Here is an 18,462-nt window from a genome sequence, read left to right on the forward strand (position 1 = left end):
GAATTTTGATATTACTTCCTACATTTGTAAAATAAACAATTAAAATTTAATAACATTTTTTTTATTTTCTTTTTTGCAAACAGAGAGACTTATGTTTAAAATGAAATCAATTAGGGAAATTCCGTTACAGAGAAAAGTTTCCTAGTAGTCTAGAGAATGTGTATTCTAAATTTCATTCATATATCTTTAATAGTTCAAAAATTATATCGATTTTTGTCTGGCTATGTAGCAAAAAAAAAATAAAGTTCCAGAAACAGCAATCAAAGGGGGTGTGATTTAATAATCCAGAGCGCAGGAACTTTAAAAATGGCGTCTCAACATCCAATAAGGGCACAGATACCCACACAATGTTATACAATGTATTCCACACACATCACAGAGTATTTTAAAGAAAAATTTGGTTTTGAAAAAAAAAATGACGTTCTGGAAACAACAAACAAAGGGCGGTGTGATTTGAAAATCCAGAGCGCAGGAAGTTTAAAAATGGCGTCTCAACAACCGATAAGGGCACAAATACCCACAAAATATTATATAATGTATTCTACACACATCACAGAGTATTTTAAGGAAAAAAATTGTTTTTTGAAAATTTACTCATTTTTCACCAAAAAATACCATCCTCTTCCCTTAAATTGATTTTAATTATGTCTGTTTGAAAAAGAAAAGAAAATGGGAAGAACGATTACGCATTGTAACTCACTGCAGAAGTCAGCTGAGCAGTGGAAGCAGCAGGAGGAAATTAATATTTCGGGAAAACACTTACCACACATACATACGACAAATTTTTTTTATGTGGAATGTATGTAATTTTGTGTATAAAAATATGGATATCTCAATTCTAAACACTAGCCCCAATACTAATTAATATTATGAATTGAAAAACGCATCAATAATTTGGTCACCGGCTGAAAAGGAACTGCCTACTGAAGGATGCACTGGAAGGAATGGTAAACGGGAGAGTTCAGGGTAGAAGAAGATATTAGATATTTTTTATTCTCAGAAATGTACATTTATTTAAGTATCAGGTCGCAAAATGGATCCATGCCTTTTACAAGAGGTATATTTAATATAGTACAGTAGTGGCAAAAAAACCGAACTGACCCATGTAGCTGATTTCAGAGTCACAGATTCAAATTTTGCTAGTCACAAAACAAATTCATCTTGTGTAATTAATTGTAACAATGAAATTTATTGCATTTGTTTCTTATCGTCTTTTGTTTCCTTCAGTGCCTCAAACTTACAGACGAAAAATCTTAGAGAGTTTTATTTTCATCTGGCATCAATATTACATTTCTACCTCTATTCGGCAAAGATAACTGCGTATTTTTACATTAAATAGCAGTACATACCTCTGGCTTCACTATCCATATTGAAATTACCAGTTTGACACAATACACAGCACAGGATTCTTTTGTATCAGCTACAAAGGTTTGGTCCGGTTTTTTTTTTTTTTTTTTTTTTTGCCCCTACTGCACATGATTCAATATAAAAATACAATGTACAAGAAATTATTCATTCATTTTGACATTTAAACACGAGAAATTACTATGCTATTAAGCAATGGATTTGGATGTGTTCTTACAGATTTTATAAATCTGTTTCTGGAATTTTGAATATAATCACTAAATAACATTATATTTAGTGACTCATATAGTTGAGAGTTACTGACATCATAGTCTGCTCCCGTGATTGTCCTGCATACTGATCTTTGTATTCCATCCAGTCTTTTAATATGACGTATATGAGTATTTGACCAAATTTCACAAGCATATAACATATATGAACGGATCAGACAAGTGTATAATAAAACCACAGTCTACTATATACAGTCACGAAGCTTGAGTTGTGAGGGTGCTAGGAACAATAGACTGTGCCGGTACTATTTCGCATTGTCTGTAATGAGGCGATATTAGCGATCCTAGTGGTTAGCAACTATCTATAGATGCATATTTACTACATATTGAGCTTCGTGACTGTATATACTAGACTGTGATAAAACTTTGACTTTAAAAGAGATGCGACTTTTGGAGAGAGGATATAGCAGCATGAAACGTTGAAAAGCTCAGTCTTTGGTAAAATTTATATGTTGTCTATCAAGATAAACGCCAAGATATTTTACAGCCGAATTAAAAGGTATGTTTTGTTGTTGGACTGTGAGCTCCTCTGGTAAATGTGGAAATCTTATAGTGAAAACCACTATCTGTGACTTAGTTCCATTAATCTTTATTCGCCATTTTGTAGACCATTGTGTAAGTAAATCAAGAGCTGCTTGTATTTGTTGACAGGCGAAAATAATATTATTATGTCTTGTGTAGAGAACTGTGTCATCTGCATTTGGAAGACCTTGTACATAAATGGAGTACAAAGTAGGTCCCAGAACTGATCCTTGAGGAATTCCAGCTTCAATGACTCGAGAACTTGAAAGTGATGATCCACACCGAACTCTGAAGGTTCTGTTGTATAAATATTTAGCAATGAATTGAATATAGAAATTTATATATCATGCCAGATGGTGTTAAAAGCTTGTTTAACATCAAGAAAAGTAGCAACAGTATGCTGTTGATGATTGAAGCCATCTTGAATATAAGACGTGAGTATGAATAACTGTTCGTTATTACTATGTAAATTTTTGAAGCCAAATTGTTCATGTTGAATACTCTCAGGTGTTTTTAAGAGTGGATTAAAGTGAGACAAAAGTAGCTGCTCAAGAATTTTACCAAAATAATCCAAGAGACTGATTGGTCTGTAATTTTGTGGCAGTATAGGATCCTTTCGTGGTTTAGCAATAGTTGTAATTATTGCACATTTCCATGCTTGAGGAAAGTAGATAAATCGAAAACTAGTCTTATAAAATTTAGTAAGTGTGTACAATAGCTCGCCTAGGGAGTCGTTTCAGTGCAATCAGCTTTAAACCATTTGGTCCAGCAGCTTTATTCAATGGAAGTTTTTGTATAATGGTTTTGTTTTCGTTTGGAGTGACATGGGATATGGATTCTGCAGTCTGTTGACGAATCTGTTCTGTCATTGTGACCATGATTGAATATAGCATCAGATGGATGTTGATGTGGTTGAAAACAATTTGAAAAAACTTCAGCTTTTGCTTGAGGATCGTAAACCATTTCTCCATGAGCATTTTGTAGAGGTTTCACTCCTGAATGGATAGTTTTTCCAAGTAGATTTTTTGTTTGTGAAGGTCTAGAACTCTTTCCCACATGGCAGTAATGATTCTAACTTATCTGCAAAATCTGTAATTATATGTAACTTATGTGTATGTCTGATGGTTCACTGATAGCGATACAAACACTGTCGATTAGTAACGACCGCTAGATGGAAGTACAGTTGCTCCATGCAATGCAAATGGGAGTTATAGTGACTTCTTCTACTGTCAGGTAGCAACAGAGTGACATTGATAAAAGTTGTAGCTTTCAAAGCCCACGGGTGATCAATCTGTTGTTATATGTGATCTGGGCTTTGGCTCAGCTGATTGTACTGTACGTACACAAGCCCCTACAGTCTCGGCTGCGCGAAACGAGGAAACCGGAGCAAATTGAATGCTGCGCTTGCCGCCATATTGTTGGAGAGCAGACAAATAATAGCAGTGCGTAAATCACGCAATTTAACGCTGTGATGATCTAAAATTGACATATTATGGCCATTTTCGACGTTTAACGTAAAATTAGGACGAAATAAACATATTCAAAGTTTCATTGATATGTGTTAGAACATTAAAGAAAAGAAAATACGTACGCAGCAATTTATAGAAAACATACTGATACATCCATAAATAGGCCTACACAATACACATTATAGATTGTATAATTTTACGATAATCAGCAAATTGTTAGGTTTCAGAGAATCTAAAATTATATTAACATATTAACTCTTAGATCACAAGACATAAATATATGCACCTTGATTACACAAGTTCTTGTTATAATCAAATTCCTAAGTGAAATAAATATGCGATAATCAGTACAGATTTGTTAAGTTTTAGAGAATCAAAAATTATATTACCGGTACTTTTAGACCACAGGACATAGGTAATGTGGCAAAATATAATGTGCGGAGGTAGCCGAATTACATTGAATTCATTCTTCAATTAATAAAGGGAATGCTATCAATTATAAAAAGTACCGGTACCTAATAAATTGCAAACAATAGGTAACGTGAAGACCTAAAAACTAAACAATCACTTTATGCAAGATAAAAAAACCACATACTTTTTATGTGTGGATTTTTTACATATTGTATTGTTATTTTAAATAAATAAAATAGATATATTATCATTGCTTGCGGAGTGATGGTACATAATTTTTATGCACATATGCAATATCAATAAGATGCCATTCCTTGCTTTTGTTAATAAAATATATCCGGCAAAATGTAAAAGAGTTATTTATAGGTGAACTCTGAATCATAAATTCACAAAGGAGGCTTAGCTATTATAGCTATTTATTTATTTATTATCTGTATATTTATTTATCCATATATGGATCTTGAATGAAAGTTTATTATCTTGCAGATAAATTCATTTACATAATAAAAACAAAAAGTTATCTTTCCACTAATGTTTTAACATCTGATGTGTAAGTCAGTGGGATTTCTCTACAGTCTGAGATACCTGTACTAACAATTAAGTATTCTTTATTGTCGTAAACTACTGATTGATTTTTAATGATATTGATATTGTAACAACAGAGATAATATTATATCGTACCTTTTGCAAATAGCTTGGAAAATTAAACAGGGATGGTATTATCGCCGCGCTCTCATGGTTAACATTCGGCAGGTCTTTGAGCGGCCTCATGCGTTCGGCAGGTCTTTGAAATTTAATTGTATTATTGTTTTCAATTTCTTGTGTCGCCGCTCCAGTCACTCGCCTCAATTTCAATAATGCAACCAATAAGCTGCTTCAATTATTATTAAATGACACTTACTTGTCTAATCCACGTAGACTGAACCCGAGGTTACAATGTCTTGTGCTGAGGACGAACATTAAGGTATGTGATTAAAAATTATTATTAAAGAGTTATTATTAAGAGTTAAGAAAGCCAACGTAGTCGTATATGAAATAATAATAATAATAATAATAATAATAATAATAATAATAATAATAATAGCCATTTAACAATATAACAAACTAGTGCTTATTCTTATCGAGAAAGTAGACGTGACAACGTGACGCTTAGAGTGAAACCTACAGAGCAACAATCGGTCGGCAAAATTATTTTTTTAAACCACACCGCACGTTATTGTATGATGCCGACATGTTAAGCATGAGTCCGCGGCGATAATATATCATCTTTCAGAATTATATTGCCATTACTTTCACACTATTCACTAAAAACATCCGAGACAAAACAAAGGACAAGTATGACAATCGTGTTTACCGCTCTATTTCTACCAGTAGCATGGCGGCGTAAACATGCGCAGACTGGTTTCAATTTTGGACAGCACACCAGCGCTCTGTGTGAGTCTAGTATACTATTATAAAGTCTTTGTACGTACATCGTCTGCTTCTACAACTTGCAAGAAAAAGTAGTTGTTTGGTCCTGCTACCTGGTGTACAAGCTTGTAAATGACATGTTTCCGATTCTCTTTGATCATGGTGGTTGAACCAATCACGGTGGATTGAATATTCTGTAGAATCATAGGAAGTGTTATGTTTTTCTTTCATTATTTTATTTGGAATGCGCGCTAATATGAGTCCGTGTGACGTGAGTAGTATGAGTGTAATGTGATGGAATATTAAGGATTAAAAGTGAGATTACGTCGAAGTATTGTAGTTATTCGTAATTTATGTTTTAAGGGTAAATCGACAGACATGACAGACTTGAAGGAAGGAAATATATGTTCCCGGAAGGTTGTGTATATATGTGATCAGCGGTTGTTTAAAGAATGTGATAAGATTCCTAATGTTTGCGGAAGGGTATGTCAAATTAAAAAAAAAAATCTTGTGTTATCTTTAATAACAGGAAAGTACTATGTATGGGGAATATGTAAAAGGAATTATATACGAATTTGTCTCTTTTTACAGGCTAGTCTAGTACACAACCTCATTAAGTCTTATAATTTATTGCCGCACATGCAAATTACACCTTCGAAACCGGCTTCAGAAGACCATTTGACATCCTTTCATTCGAGAAACTACATTGAGTTTCTTCAGGAAGTGGACAAGTGTAACGATTTGGAGAAATATGAAGATGATCAGTTGGAATACGGATTAGGTATGCATTTTTGTAATATCTTAAAACATAAATAGGCCTAGCCAGACACATGCAATAGCTTGTACGTGTGCCAGGAACGAATAGGTTTGTAGTCTTGATGTCGAATACCCTGCTTGCAGGTTATGACTGCCCACTTATTGAAGGAATCTATGGTTTTGTTGAGACGATAGCAGGTGCTTCTATAACAGCTGCACAAGCACTTGTGGACGGTCTAGCAACTGCTGCAATCAATTGGTGTGGGGGCTGGCACCATGCACAGAGGTGATCATGTCTTTTTTAAGATGTGTTTTAAGCACATAGATTCCATCTTTAGACGAAAGGCCTAGGCATATTTTTTCGTGGTAGACTATAACAATCTTGACTACTTTTCCAATACAATTAATTAGATTACGTATTACAAATTTTGACAAATTGGATGGATAAAAAAAAAGAAACCCCTTTTTGAATATAAGGGATGCCAAATATCAACTTTTCCTTGAAAGTTTCAAGGTACATTTTTTTTTTGTCAGAATCACGAAGTCGCCCTTTTAATCATGGCTAGCTGGCCGGCTAGTTGTATTGTATTTATTACAGTTACAGTGGCAACTCCCGGTGAATCGGATAAAATATCCCCGCAACTCATCAAAGTTCTCACAATTACAATGAAAGTAAGCACGTACCTTATGGCAAAAGATAATAGAAATGCCCTCCTACATTCACACTTTTCTGGCATCTTCGACCCACTTTGTATAATGAAAGTGTTTAAAGTTCATACAATTTCCTCATGTGCAGTTGCAAGGCTTTTATGAATGTTCAACTATACTTAAAGAATTTGAACAGACTGTACATTGAAAGTGATTCAAATTTATAACAAACAGCCATTCTATAATACAATTGTAACCTTATTTGTTTGTTTAGGGATGAAGCAGAAGGCTTCTGTTACATCAACGACATTGTTCTAGCCATTCATAAACTGAGAGAGAAATTTAATCGCATCCTGTACATTGACTTCGATCTACATCATGGTGAGTACACATTTATGCATGTAGGCTACTTTAGACTTTCTCATTATTGCCAACGAGGTTAATGCTCTAGAGATGAGAAATGAGTTGAGTTATCAGAGTTGAGTAACGAAAATAAAAATCATTTTCTAGTTTTTTATTGTAAAGTTAACAGACAGAAATCATTGTTCGCGGATGTCTTCATTGTGACTAGCTCTCTTGTCACATCCAGGTCCAGTGACAGGATAAAAACTTCAGGTGTTATGCATAAAATTATAGGACTGGTTTGAGATTGGTAATAACTTACAAATAGCTTTTAAGGAACCCGCCCTCACATAAGCCTGCCATCGATCCCTATCCTGAGCAAGATTAAGCCAGTTCCATCGTAACACACCTCCCTCAAATCTATTTTAATATTATCCTCCCATCTACGTCTCAGCTTCCCCAAAGGTCTTTTTTCCCCCAAGGTCTTCCAACTAACACACTAGGCCTGTATATATATTTGTAGATTCACTCATACATGCTACATGCCCTACCTATCTCAAACGTCTAGATTTAATGTTTCTAATTATGTTAGGTTTTGAGATTGGTAATTACACACTAAATTAATAAATATGTTCTGACTATCTGACGGTCTCTTTAATAAAACTAACACAATAATGTAGCAATGTAACACGCGATAAGTAATACAAATTTATAGATAATAATAATAATAATAATAATAATAATAATAATAATAATAATAATATTACAATATTGCCAATAAAAGAGAATAACCATGTAAGCAAACAATGAAAGAAAGTTGAAACAATTCCGCCTGGCAGTGAAAAGAAGAATATAACAAAATGGCAGAAAAACTGTAAGAGAAGATGGTCGTCACTATAAAATACTAATGAAACAGATTCGATTGGCGCATTCGGATTTTTATTCTTTACATTATTTTAAATGAATCATTGCTCACTTGACTGTAACACCTCTGTCTGCATGACTGGATTCTGTCCAGAATTCTAAACGGATTTCTGTACGAAATAAAGAATTTCATGGTAAATATATTGTTTACAAGGCCTCCAATCGCGGTAATATTGATGATATAAATGAAATGGATAATGTGAAACTTATTTTGTTAGCCCAACGTCATATTTAAAGAGCTATACAATTTATCAAATTAAAATTATAGCAATGTAATATGCAAAAAGAATATATGGGATGAGAATCAACCTGATTTTTTTTAAGTTACAGAGCTATTCGTTTTATTTCCAGGTTCAGTTCAGAACACTACACTTTTTCTCTCCTTTGTATCACTATATGACTTCACCAGCTCTGACACAAGGTCATTGATACATTGATCCTTCATCTGTTGATTGCCGTTTACTTCATTGGAATATGTAGTGTAGTTTAGAAATTATGGGCACAACAAAACTGGACTGGAAATGTGTCGGTTAACTTTCTGGAATGGCATCCTAGTATTATGTATGGACGATGACATATGGTTTACTAATTATTTTGTCACAGGCAATGGAGTGGAGAATGCATTCGCCTTCACACGGAATGTGCTGACTCTGTCCTTGCACAAATATGAACCAGGCTTCTATCCAGGTTCTGGCAGCTTGCAAGATGTGGGTTCAGGTCGAGGGAAGTTCTATACAGTCAACGTACCGCTCAAAGAAGGAATAAGGGATGAAAATTACTGTGTCGTCTTCAATTGGTGAGTAAGGACTGGAGTTGTCATCTTTAATAATGGTCTATTGGCTACCATGCATGCCATTGGAAGAGAAATAAGGCTGTGGGTCCTGTCTCTAGATTTATCTGTCTTCAGAGTGTTCCAGACAAAATTTGCTGACCATTTCTCAAAATTTGTTTGTAACATAACGGCCCTATATTGGTAGCCTGAATATGCATGGACCTATCTTAACTTCCACCTGTAATCCATAGCAATGTGTGAAGCAGTATCATTTACAAAAAAGGATGTGATACACTGCAGTGGCGGCTCGTGGCTGAAAATGAGAGTGTGCTACAATATGGGAAATTTACTTTTAAAAAGTTGTTAAAATTTGGTTTATCTACTCACTAGTGGAACAGTATGAAGTTCATGCTGCAGAATCTGTCAATCACTGTTCCCAACACATAAATTGTATCTCTGTCTGTCTAACACCTGGAAATCCGTCAGAATCCGTTAAAATAAAAAAAATAATAATAATAAGACCCACTTAATATATATCTATATAAAATGAAAGCAAATATTAACGCTACTTTCTTACCAATCTTGATTAAAATAATAATAATTCATCCACATCATATGCCTCTAGTTCTGCAGTTTATGTGCTGGGTTGGTCTACATTCCCTCAAAAATTAAACAATTAAAAATGAAAACAGTTAAAAAAGTCAAAAGATGATGTAAATCGTAATTTACGCAAGAAAATCCGTCACCAGTCAAAGCCATTCTATTCCCGTCCGCTACATTGAAATTCCGTCAATGTTGACGGAACTGATGGAATTTCCGTACAGTTGGAAACACTGCTGCCAGTTGCTTTGGAGTTCAATCCCTCCATGTCGGCAAACAGCAATCAAAATTTTAAATTGGAATAGCATTCTGATGCATTCAAGCCATCTGTCGGAAGGTTGAAGGAGGAGCATAGGACTACAGCATCTTTTAATTAAATTGTATTAAATATAGTACATATAAATAAGCTAATAATAAATGTTATAAACAATACGTTTCAGTTTTACAGGAAAGTTTAATAATTAGCATAAGAATAAAATAGTCGTCCCTACATTCTATGATCAAGATTTGTAAAATAGACATAAACTCAAAAATAGTACACGACTGCTTCTCAGAGATGTCGCGACGTCCGCGTTGTTTGCAGAGTCCGTGGATATCCACGGACTCTGGTTGTTTGTAGATTGCAACCCATCTATACAAACAGTCACTCACTCCTGATTGGTTGTAGATTTTATAAAACGCCAATGCGAACGAGTCATTTCAATTCGCTGCTTTGCCTTGTAGTTCACACTGTTTATAATGGGAAACCATAGATTACGTCATACAACAAGCGAATGTAAGCTCTCTGCGCATGTGCAAGGTTTGCTGCATTTCACTGCAGTTCACTGCGATAAGGAAGTCGGCACACATTACCGACCGGGACTTGCAGACGACGCACAAGCTATAGACAATAGCAGTTTCCGATTCTGCGTGCATTAGAACGTGTAACACGAATGAAAGAAAGAAAATATAAATTAGATTATGCTAGGGACTAAAAATTAACTGTGTGCTGCAACACTGCAGCACATAAAGAGCGGCCGCCACTGATACACTGTCAACTCCAGATATAGTGAACCTCTATGGATATGCATATTTCGTTCACTATATCTGAGGTTCACTAAATCTGAAGTGTCTCCCCTAACCTTAAATGACAGGAATGAATGGAATTGTGAACAAGAAAAACAAAATACTATACAGTAATTAAAATATTTTATTTTTGTGGAATGGATTACACTGTATACTGTTACTCACTGTTGATTTACTTAAACTATGCTGTCGACTCACGTCCGCTTGTGAAAGACCACGTTCAATGTCACTTATAATATTCGCCTTATCTTCCAAAGAAAACATTTACGCTTCCACATTTTTATACAGTACATTCATTGTTCGAACACCAGGAACAGACTGATCAGGTAGAAATGACAAACACTGTTATAGTGTGACTGCATACTCAGCCTTGGAATTTCCCGGGTCATTTAATGGAAACTGGGAGGGGGTTGTTGGAGTTTGAAAACCATTAGAATCTTACCTTCATTTATGCTCTGGACATAATGTCTGTCCCCTTTTAATGAAAGAAGGCAATTTCATTTTCCGTTGTTTCGATGCTATCCGTCATAATGGAAATGTTTCTGAGAAAAGGCAGCCCTTTGACGGTGGAAGATTAGAAATAACATTAGAGTAGTGTGCCTGAGAACAGAATGGCAACCCGTCGACAGTGGAGTGAGGCAAGGTCGTCACGCGTTGCCTAGATTTACAGTACAGCTCATTGTCTAGGAATCACTAATCCTACCTTTATCCTTTGACTAAAGGAGTAAAAAACTTAGAATGTTGTTCTCAACACATTCTTTCAGTTTTATACAAGAAGATCTGACTTCAAATAAGACTGCATTTCTGAAGACGATTCTCACAGAAGAGCGGATATAATAGCAATAAACAGGCAACAACAAAAGACTATTATCATAGATCCAACTATACGCATGGAGAGAGATCTAAACCAAGCTCATCAGGTTGATCAGGAAAAGAGGGCCATTTATGAACCTTGTATTCCCTACCTTAGTGCCAAGTATAACATCCCTCTCTTCAATTGGTCAGTGACAGGTTTATTTTTTGGTCGTTGGAGTTCTTTACCAAAATTTACATACCGGTATAATTTTTTAAAACAATTATCAATATCATCTTCTGAAATTCAAGAAATCATCTCGCAAATTCTTAAAGATTCCCTGCAGATTATACAATTTCATTTATACCACTCAGAAGGCCTTAATTAAGGATATGCTAATTTTAAATAAAATCTTTTATTTATAAGTATAATTTTATAGTCATCTTCTAAGATTTTATTTTATAATTGATAATCAATGGTGCTTAATTATTACATTTTATTTTATAACAATATTAATATTTAATCAATTATATTTATTTGCTATTAATTTCCGGATCCTCGTGGTCATCCTTAATTAAGGCCGGACGAGTTATTTCTCTCTCTCTCAGGATACAACTCTTCTAACTTAAATTTTTAAGGTTCACTATAACTGAAGCAAGGGTTCACTATAAACGGAAATATTAAAGTACTTTTTAATGTATGCGAGTCGGGACCAATGATTTAGGTTCACTATAGCCGAATGTTCACTATATCCAGAGTTGACTGTATTTGGAATTTTATTGTATGGCAGATAGTCTCAAAGTAGTGGCATTACTTTTTCAGTGTAACCAGCAAGATCTGTTCTACTTTCCGTCCAAATGCTGTGGTGGTACAGTGTGGAGCAGACGGCATAAATGGGGACCCAGCATGTGCCTTCAACCTCACTCCCCATGGTATTGGCCAGTGTGTCGAGAAAATTTTATCCTGGAATCTGCCAACTCTGTTTCTTGGAGGAGGTACTTTTCCATTAATAGACATTATTCCAAAGCTGTTGGAAGTAAACTTTCACATTAACGACAGTTGTAAAATTAAGCTTCAGAAATTGAAGCTTTCCCTGGAATAACAACTTAACATACATTCTTCTGTTGCTATCATGCTTAATAACACATCTCCCTCCTGATGAAGTATTATTTCCCTCCAACAAACACAGCGTTCATTAGAAACAATTGAATGTCAATCTTGCTGCTATTCAAGGTCTAAAATGTTTGATGCTTTGTATCTCTCATTCAAGATTTTGTAGTTAAGTTCTTGTTTCAGAGAACCCCTCAATAGTTCAATGTCAGCAGTGAAATAATGCGTTTGGTTTGGAGCAGTAGTAGAATGAAGCTAAAAAACTGATTTGTGTCGGTAAGAAATTTCACAAAATCTGTTGATCAGACTGTGACATTTTTGCTAAGTCGTGATCGAGTTCGTTCTGCTAGAGTAGTGTGACGGAAAGCAGTTTCTCAGATTATGTAGGCTGTGAACATTTGCATTCGTATTACAGTTTTGAGCTTTTATGCTTCCGTTCCCGCGAAACCAGGTGGCCCGGGTTCGAATCCTGGTCGGGGCAAGTTACCTGGTTGTGGTTTTTCCGGGGTTTTCCCTCAACCCAATACGAGCAAATGCTGGGTAACTTTCGGTGCTGGACCCTGGACTCATTTCACCGGCATTATCACCTTCATTTCATTCAGACGCTAAATAACGTAGATGTTGATACAGCGTTGTAAAATAACCCATTCTCTTCATGCTCTTTCATCCTTTTCCATCTCGTTCTCCTTTTATTCCCTTTGTACTCGGCCTTCTCCTTTGCTTGTCCTCACCCTCTCCTTTCCTTTTCTTTCTTCTATCCTTTTCCTGTCCATTATTCTTTCCCTTTCAAGTCGTTCTCCCTTGTCTTTCTCCTTATCCTGCACTTCTTCTCTTCCTCGTTCTTCCATTCTCTTCGTCTTCCTTCCTTTACACCACATTATCACTTCTCTTTCTTACTTCTATGTTCTTTTCTTCGTTCTTCTATACTCATCCTTCTTGTTCTGAACTCTATCTTCTTGTCCTTTTCTTAATCTCCCTCCTCTTTTCCTCCTTTTTCTATCCTCTTTTTCTCAGACTTTATTCCTTTTCTTATCCTTCTATCTCTCCTTTCTCGTCCTGGTTCCCTTTTTTCTTCCTCGTTCTACCATGCTCTTTTTTTCTCATTGCTTTATCTTCCATCTTGATCTGTTGCTTTTTCTCCGCGTCCTTTCCTTACTCGCTCTCCCTTTGTCTTCTTCGTTCTATCCGCGACTATTTCTCCTCTTCAACTTTTCCTGTATCTTTTCGCATCATCCTTCTTCCTTTCTATTTGTTATCCTTTTCTCTTTTTCCGTCTTCATTGTTTTTCTTCTCTCACTTCTCATCCCCTTGTCTTCTCTTCGAATTCCTTCCCTTCTTTTCATACTTCTCTTGTTTCAAAGTGTAGTCAGTTTAACCTATTCCATTGTTCAGTCTTTTTAATGTCTCTCCCGATTTCCTCTCTCTGGGCCAACAATTTCTGACCTCTGGAGAATGTATCTGAAATAGGTAGTCTGTCCATCTTCATTCATATTCCCTGATCGTATTGAATATACTGTATTAAATACATCCATTCTGTCTGCAAGCACTAACAAAGCACTTCTTTTAACATAAATAGTATTTATAGGAAATCTGTACATAAATATTCTATATCAAGTGCGCTGATCTGCGAAAATAGTAATACAATATTAATATCCACAAAACAAAAATTATTTCAAATACTTCGTATAATATTTTTGTATACTTTTACAGCAAAATGATTTAAATACATAAATATAAGCGAAATTGTAAAAGTGAAGTATTTGTGTGTTACGGTTCATGTGTGCTTCTTTCAGGAGGTTATCACCTGCCCAATACTGCTCGTTGTTGGACTTACCTCACATCCATTATCACTGGCTTCCAGATCGACTCGTCCATACCAGACACAAATTTGGTAAGCATGTATAGCAGTTAAGGGATCTGTGCTTCTGAGGGTATATTTGTATTCTGAATCAAATTGATATTTAATAGGAATATGTACCAAGTTGATAGTTAACAGGTAGGAGTAAGAAATTGAAACATGTGATTGTTACCTATATATCTCGTTCATTTTTATATAAAACCCATTTTCCTTTCCTAGAAGTTTTAATCAGTTATTCATAGATTTCAAAAAGGCATATGACTCAGTTAAGAGAGAAGTTTTATATAATATTCTTATTGAATTTGGTATTCCCAAGAAACTAGTTCGATTAATTAAAATGTGTCTCAGTGAAACTTACAGCAGTTTCTATCTGATGCTTTTCCAATTCACTGCGGGCTAAAGCAGGGAGATGCATTGTCACCTCTACTTTTTAACTTCGCTCTAGAATATGCCATTAGGAAAGTTCAGGATAACACAGAGGGTTTGGAATTGAATGGGTTACTTCAGCTTCTTGTCTACGCGGATGACGTGAATATGTTAGGAGAAAATCCACAAACGATTAGGGAAAACACGGGAATTCTACTTGAAGCAAGTAAAGCGATAGGGTTGGAAGTAAATCCCGAAAAGACAAAGTATGTGATTATGTCTCGTGACCAGATTATTGTACGAAATGGAAATATAAAAATTGGAGATTTATCCTTCGAAGAGGTGGAAAAATTCAAATATCTTGGAGCAACAGTAACAAATATAAATGACACTCGGGAGGAAATTAAATGCAGAATAAATATGGGAAATGCCTGTTATTATTCGGTTGAGAAGCTTTTGTCATCTAGTCTGCTGTCAAAAAATCTAAAAGTTAGAATTTATAAAACAGTTATATTACCGGTTGTTCTGTATGGTTGTGAAACTTGGACTCTCACTTTGAGAGAGGAACATAGGTTAAGGGTGTTTGAGAATAAGATTCTTAGGAAAATATTTGGGGCTAAGAGGGATGAAGTTACAGGAGAATGGAGAAAGTTACACAACGCAGAGCTGCACGCATTATATTCTTCACCTGACATAATTAGGAACATTAAATCCAGACGTTTGAGATGGGCAGGGCATGTAGCACGTATGGGCGAATCCAGAAATGCATATAGAGTGTTAGTTGGGAGGCCGAAGGGAAAAAGACCTTTGGGGAGGCCGAGACGTAGATGAGAAGATAATATTAAAATGGATTTGAGGGAGGTGGGATATGATGATAGAGACTGGATTAATCTTGCTCAGGATAGGGATCAATGGCGGGTTTATGTGAGGGTGGCAATGAACCTCCGGGTTCCTTAAAAGCCAATAAGTAAGTAAGTATATCTCGTTTATTTTTATATAAAACCCATTTTCCTTCCCTAGAATTTTTAATCATTGCTTTGAAATAACTTTGTGAGGGTACAGTTCGACAGATGAAAGAATGTGATTCAGTAGTACAGTGTGCGACAAATAAGACTTGATGCTGTTGACAGCATTGGATGGGCAGGCTATCAAAAAGTGGAGAATGTATGAATCGAGCAATTATAGTCGCGACGAGGTTATTCCCGGCGTGACTCCTCCTCTTTGCTTACGTCTTAGGAAGTGAAGGCTCTATAAAGTCTAGGTAGGTAGTATCGTTCGCACTTTTTGTTCTTTCTTTGCCGAGCTACCATACGAGGAATCGTCCACACCTGTGGAGTAACGGTCAGCGCATCTGGCCGCGAAACCAGGTGGCCCGGGTTCGAATCCCGGTCGGGGCAAGTTACCTGGTTGAGGTTTTTTCTGGGGTTATACCTCAACTCAATACGAGCAAATGCTGGGTAACTTTCGGTGCTGGACCCCAGACTCATTTCACCGGCATTATCACCTTCATATCATTCAGACGCTAAATAACCTAGATGTTGATACAGCATCGTAAAATAACCCAGTAAAATAAATAAAATACGAGGGATCTATTTGCCACACCGTTAAAGATTATCATGTCGTAGCTCCTGTGGTAATAAATCAAACTCACTGTAATTCAGCAAATAATTGAGCGGCAAATAACGTCGTCGTGTGCTTTCTGCGAATGCCAACGAAAGAGCCAAATTGGCGGGCGATTATATTAACTATTTATCGAGCCTTAAGAAATGAATAACGTCTTCATAAGCGGATCACAAGACGTACGTGTTTAAATGTAGCCTACCTGCAACGCGATTGGCTGCCAGAAATTAGAGCGACGGGACTATAGATAAAAACAGAGGATGTGGTCTCGTGTGCGAGTAGAGACACTGCTAGGCTAAGTTTTACTAGTTAGTTCCATTTGTATTCCCACAACAAGAGATCATATACATTACAATTATGGGTACATAAATAACTGAACAACCAATATTGATTGTTGAGCCTTATTTCTTAGAGGAAAAGTTGTTTTTCCTCGCATAAAGGATGCACCCTAGGTTTTTGTTATAAAGATCGAAAAAATAAAGTGTGTCTGTTACGCAGGTAAATGCGGTAGTTCAGTTTTAGTTCCATGATATGTAATTTATTTGTGCAAAGTTGGGCTGTGCATCCAGTAAATATAAACTTGTTGACCCGCAGGACTTCATGCATTATAGCCCTGATTTTGAATTGGATGTCGCTCCTGGGAACCGATCAGACCTCAACTCTTCCGCAGAGGTGAAGCAACTTGGAGAAACCATCTGCAGTAAGTAATGTGGCTTTTTTCCTTCTATACAGAATCTCCAGCATTAGAAACAGTATTGGGTATAGCTCTGGGATAGAAAGAGAGGTGACTCATCAACCAGGAGAGGTCACCATTGGGAAATATGATGTTTTATTATAGTACATTATGCAACGAGCCTATAATGGTAGTAATTAAGATGCGAGTATGTTTATGAAACGAGCACAAGAGAGTTTCATAATTTTCATACAAGTGTCTTAATTACCATACGACTTTTTATGCTCGACCATATTTCTAACTTGAAATTATTCATAAGTATTCATGTTATTCTTATCTGACTGGGGAGCGGAACTGACCTTGTGCAATACCTCGTAAATTGTGAGATGTGCGCAGACGCGAAAGTATTGATTTTTTCTGAGAAACAAATGTCATTGACCTTGATATAATCTAGAGAGTAAAATAAACATTAATCTTGATATAACCTTGAAATTGATTTAGACATTGAAAAACGAGATGACAAATTGAATTTATTTGAATATTATTTACAATTAACGCTAATTATTATAGTAACAGAACATAACCTTCTGCGACAGTATTGGATTTCCAGCCTCCGTGACGTTTCGCTAGTTGTCTTTTGATTGCATATCCGAGAATAATCGATACTTGTGCTTTCATATTGCTACAATGGTGTTTTCTGATTGGTGGAACACCTGAACTTTAATGAATAGGTGTACTTTAATGAGGTCCATAAAAGGGCTGCTACCAGGTGTATAATTACTACATTTCGGCATGGTCGAGCATAAAAATACATAAGAACTTGTAGGATATGCAAGTGGACTCAAACAACTGTGTTGTATAATATTTCAATTTAGTATTTTTGCATATTCTCTGTTGCAGAAAATCTGGACAATATTGCAGAAGAGAACAAGGAGAACAACCAACATGAATTCTAGTTTTAATTTTTCCAGTGACAGCTGGGAAATAAATTCTATACTTACTATGTGATATAATTATCAGTTTTTTAAACACAGCAATAATATTAATTGTCAATTTGATATTATAATTGCCATTTTTTAAGGCATTTGTAATAGAATGTGTAACATAAATGCACACCATATGGACATACAAAATTAAATCCTATTTGTCATCATTATCATTGTCATCATCATGAATTCTTTTTGGTTTGGGTTCATAGCCTGTTCCAACTTCGAACTGTTGTTTTCGTGGTCTTATGACTTGTCTTCTTTCAGTTCAGAGACTGAAGAAATACTTTGTTTTATAATTCTGCTTCCCCCTTCCTCTCTCCCTTGTTTAGGCTTTATCTACCAGACAAGTCTACCAGTAAGTTACAAATCTAAATGGATAATAATAATATAGAAAGTTGATAATATTGCAAAACAGGCAACATATTTGCAACCAAGACCTGTTCAAGTGATATCTCTATCCAATGCTTTTACTTCAGTAGTCTCATTTTACAAACCTATGG

The 18,462-nt window shown here is 35.7% G+C and overlaps 1 protein-coding gene across 1 annotated transcript; it reads left to right on the top strand.

The window, feature by feature from the left end:
* The first annotated feature begins 5,611 nt into the window (after positions 1-5,611).
* On the top strand, positions 5,612-18,130 carry LOC138698546 (histone deacetylase 8-like). Its single transcript, XM_069824551.1, has 10 exons — positions 5,612-5,717; positions 5,810-5,929; positions 6,038-6,227; positions 6,347-6,488; positions 7,125-7,231; positions 8,720-8,912; positions 12,169-12,341; positions 14,250-14,347; positions 16,895-17,000; positions 17,874-18,130. Exons 1-10 carry the CDS (start codon positions 5,691-5,693, stop codon positions 17,927-17,929), a joined length of 1,212 nt encoding a protein of 403 aa, XP_069680652.1. The 5' UTR covers positions 5,612-5,690; the 3' UTR covers positions 17,930-18,130.
* The last annotated feature ends 332 nt before the right edge of the window (positions 18,131-18,462 follow it).

This window comes from Periplaneta americana, chromosome 4, assembly GCF_040183065.1.
Source record: "Periplaneta americana isolate PAMFEO1 chromosome 4, P.americana_PAMFEO1_priV1, whole genome shotgun sequence".
NCBI lineage: Eukaryota > Metazoa > Arthropoda > Insecta > Blattodea > Blattidae > Periplaneta > Periplaneta americana.

What these genes read in the sequence shown, in the direction of transcription:
- LOC138698546 (XM_069824551.1), top strand. Translation starts at nt 5,691, where the DNA reads ATGCGCGCTAATATGAGTCCGTGTGAC. An exon ending in CCATACCAGACACAAATTTG is followed by an intron (nt 14,348 to 16,894) that starts GTAAGCATGTAT and finishes GTTGACCCGCAG; the next exon opens with GACTTCATGCATTATAGCCC. An exon ending in ACTTGGAGAAACCATCTGCA is followed by an intron (nt 17,001 to 17,873) that starts GTAAGTAATGTG and finishes TCTCTGTTGCAG; the next exon opens with AAAATCTGGACAATATTGCA.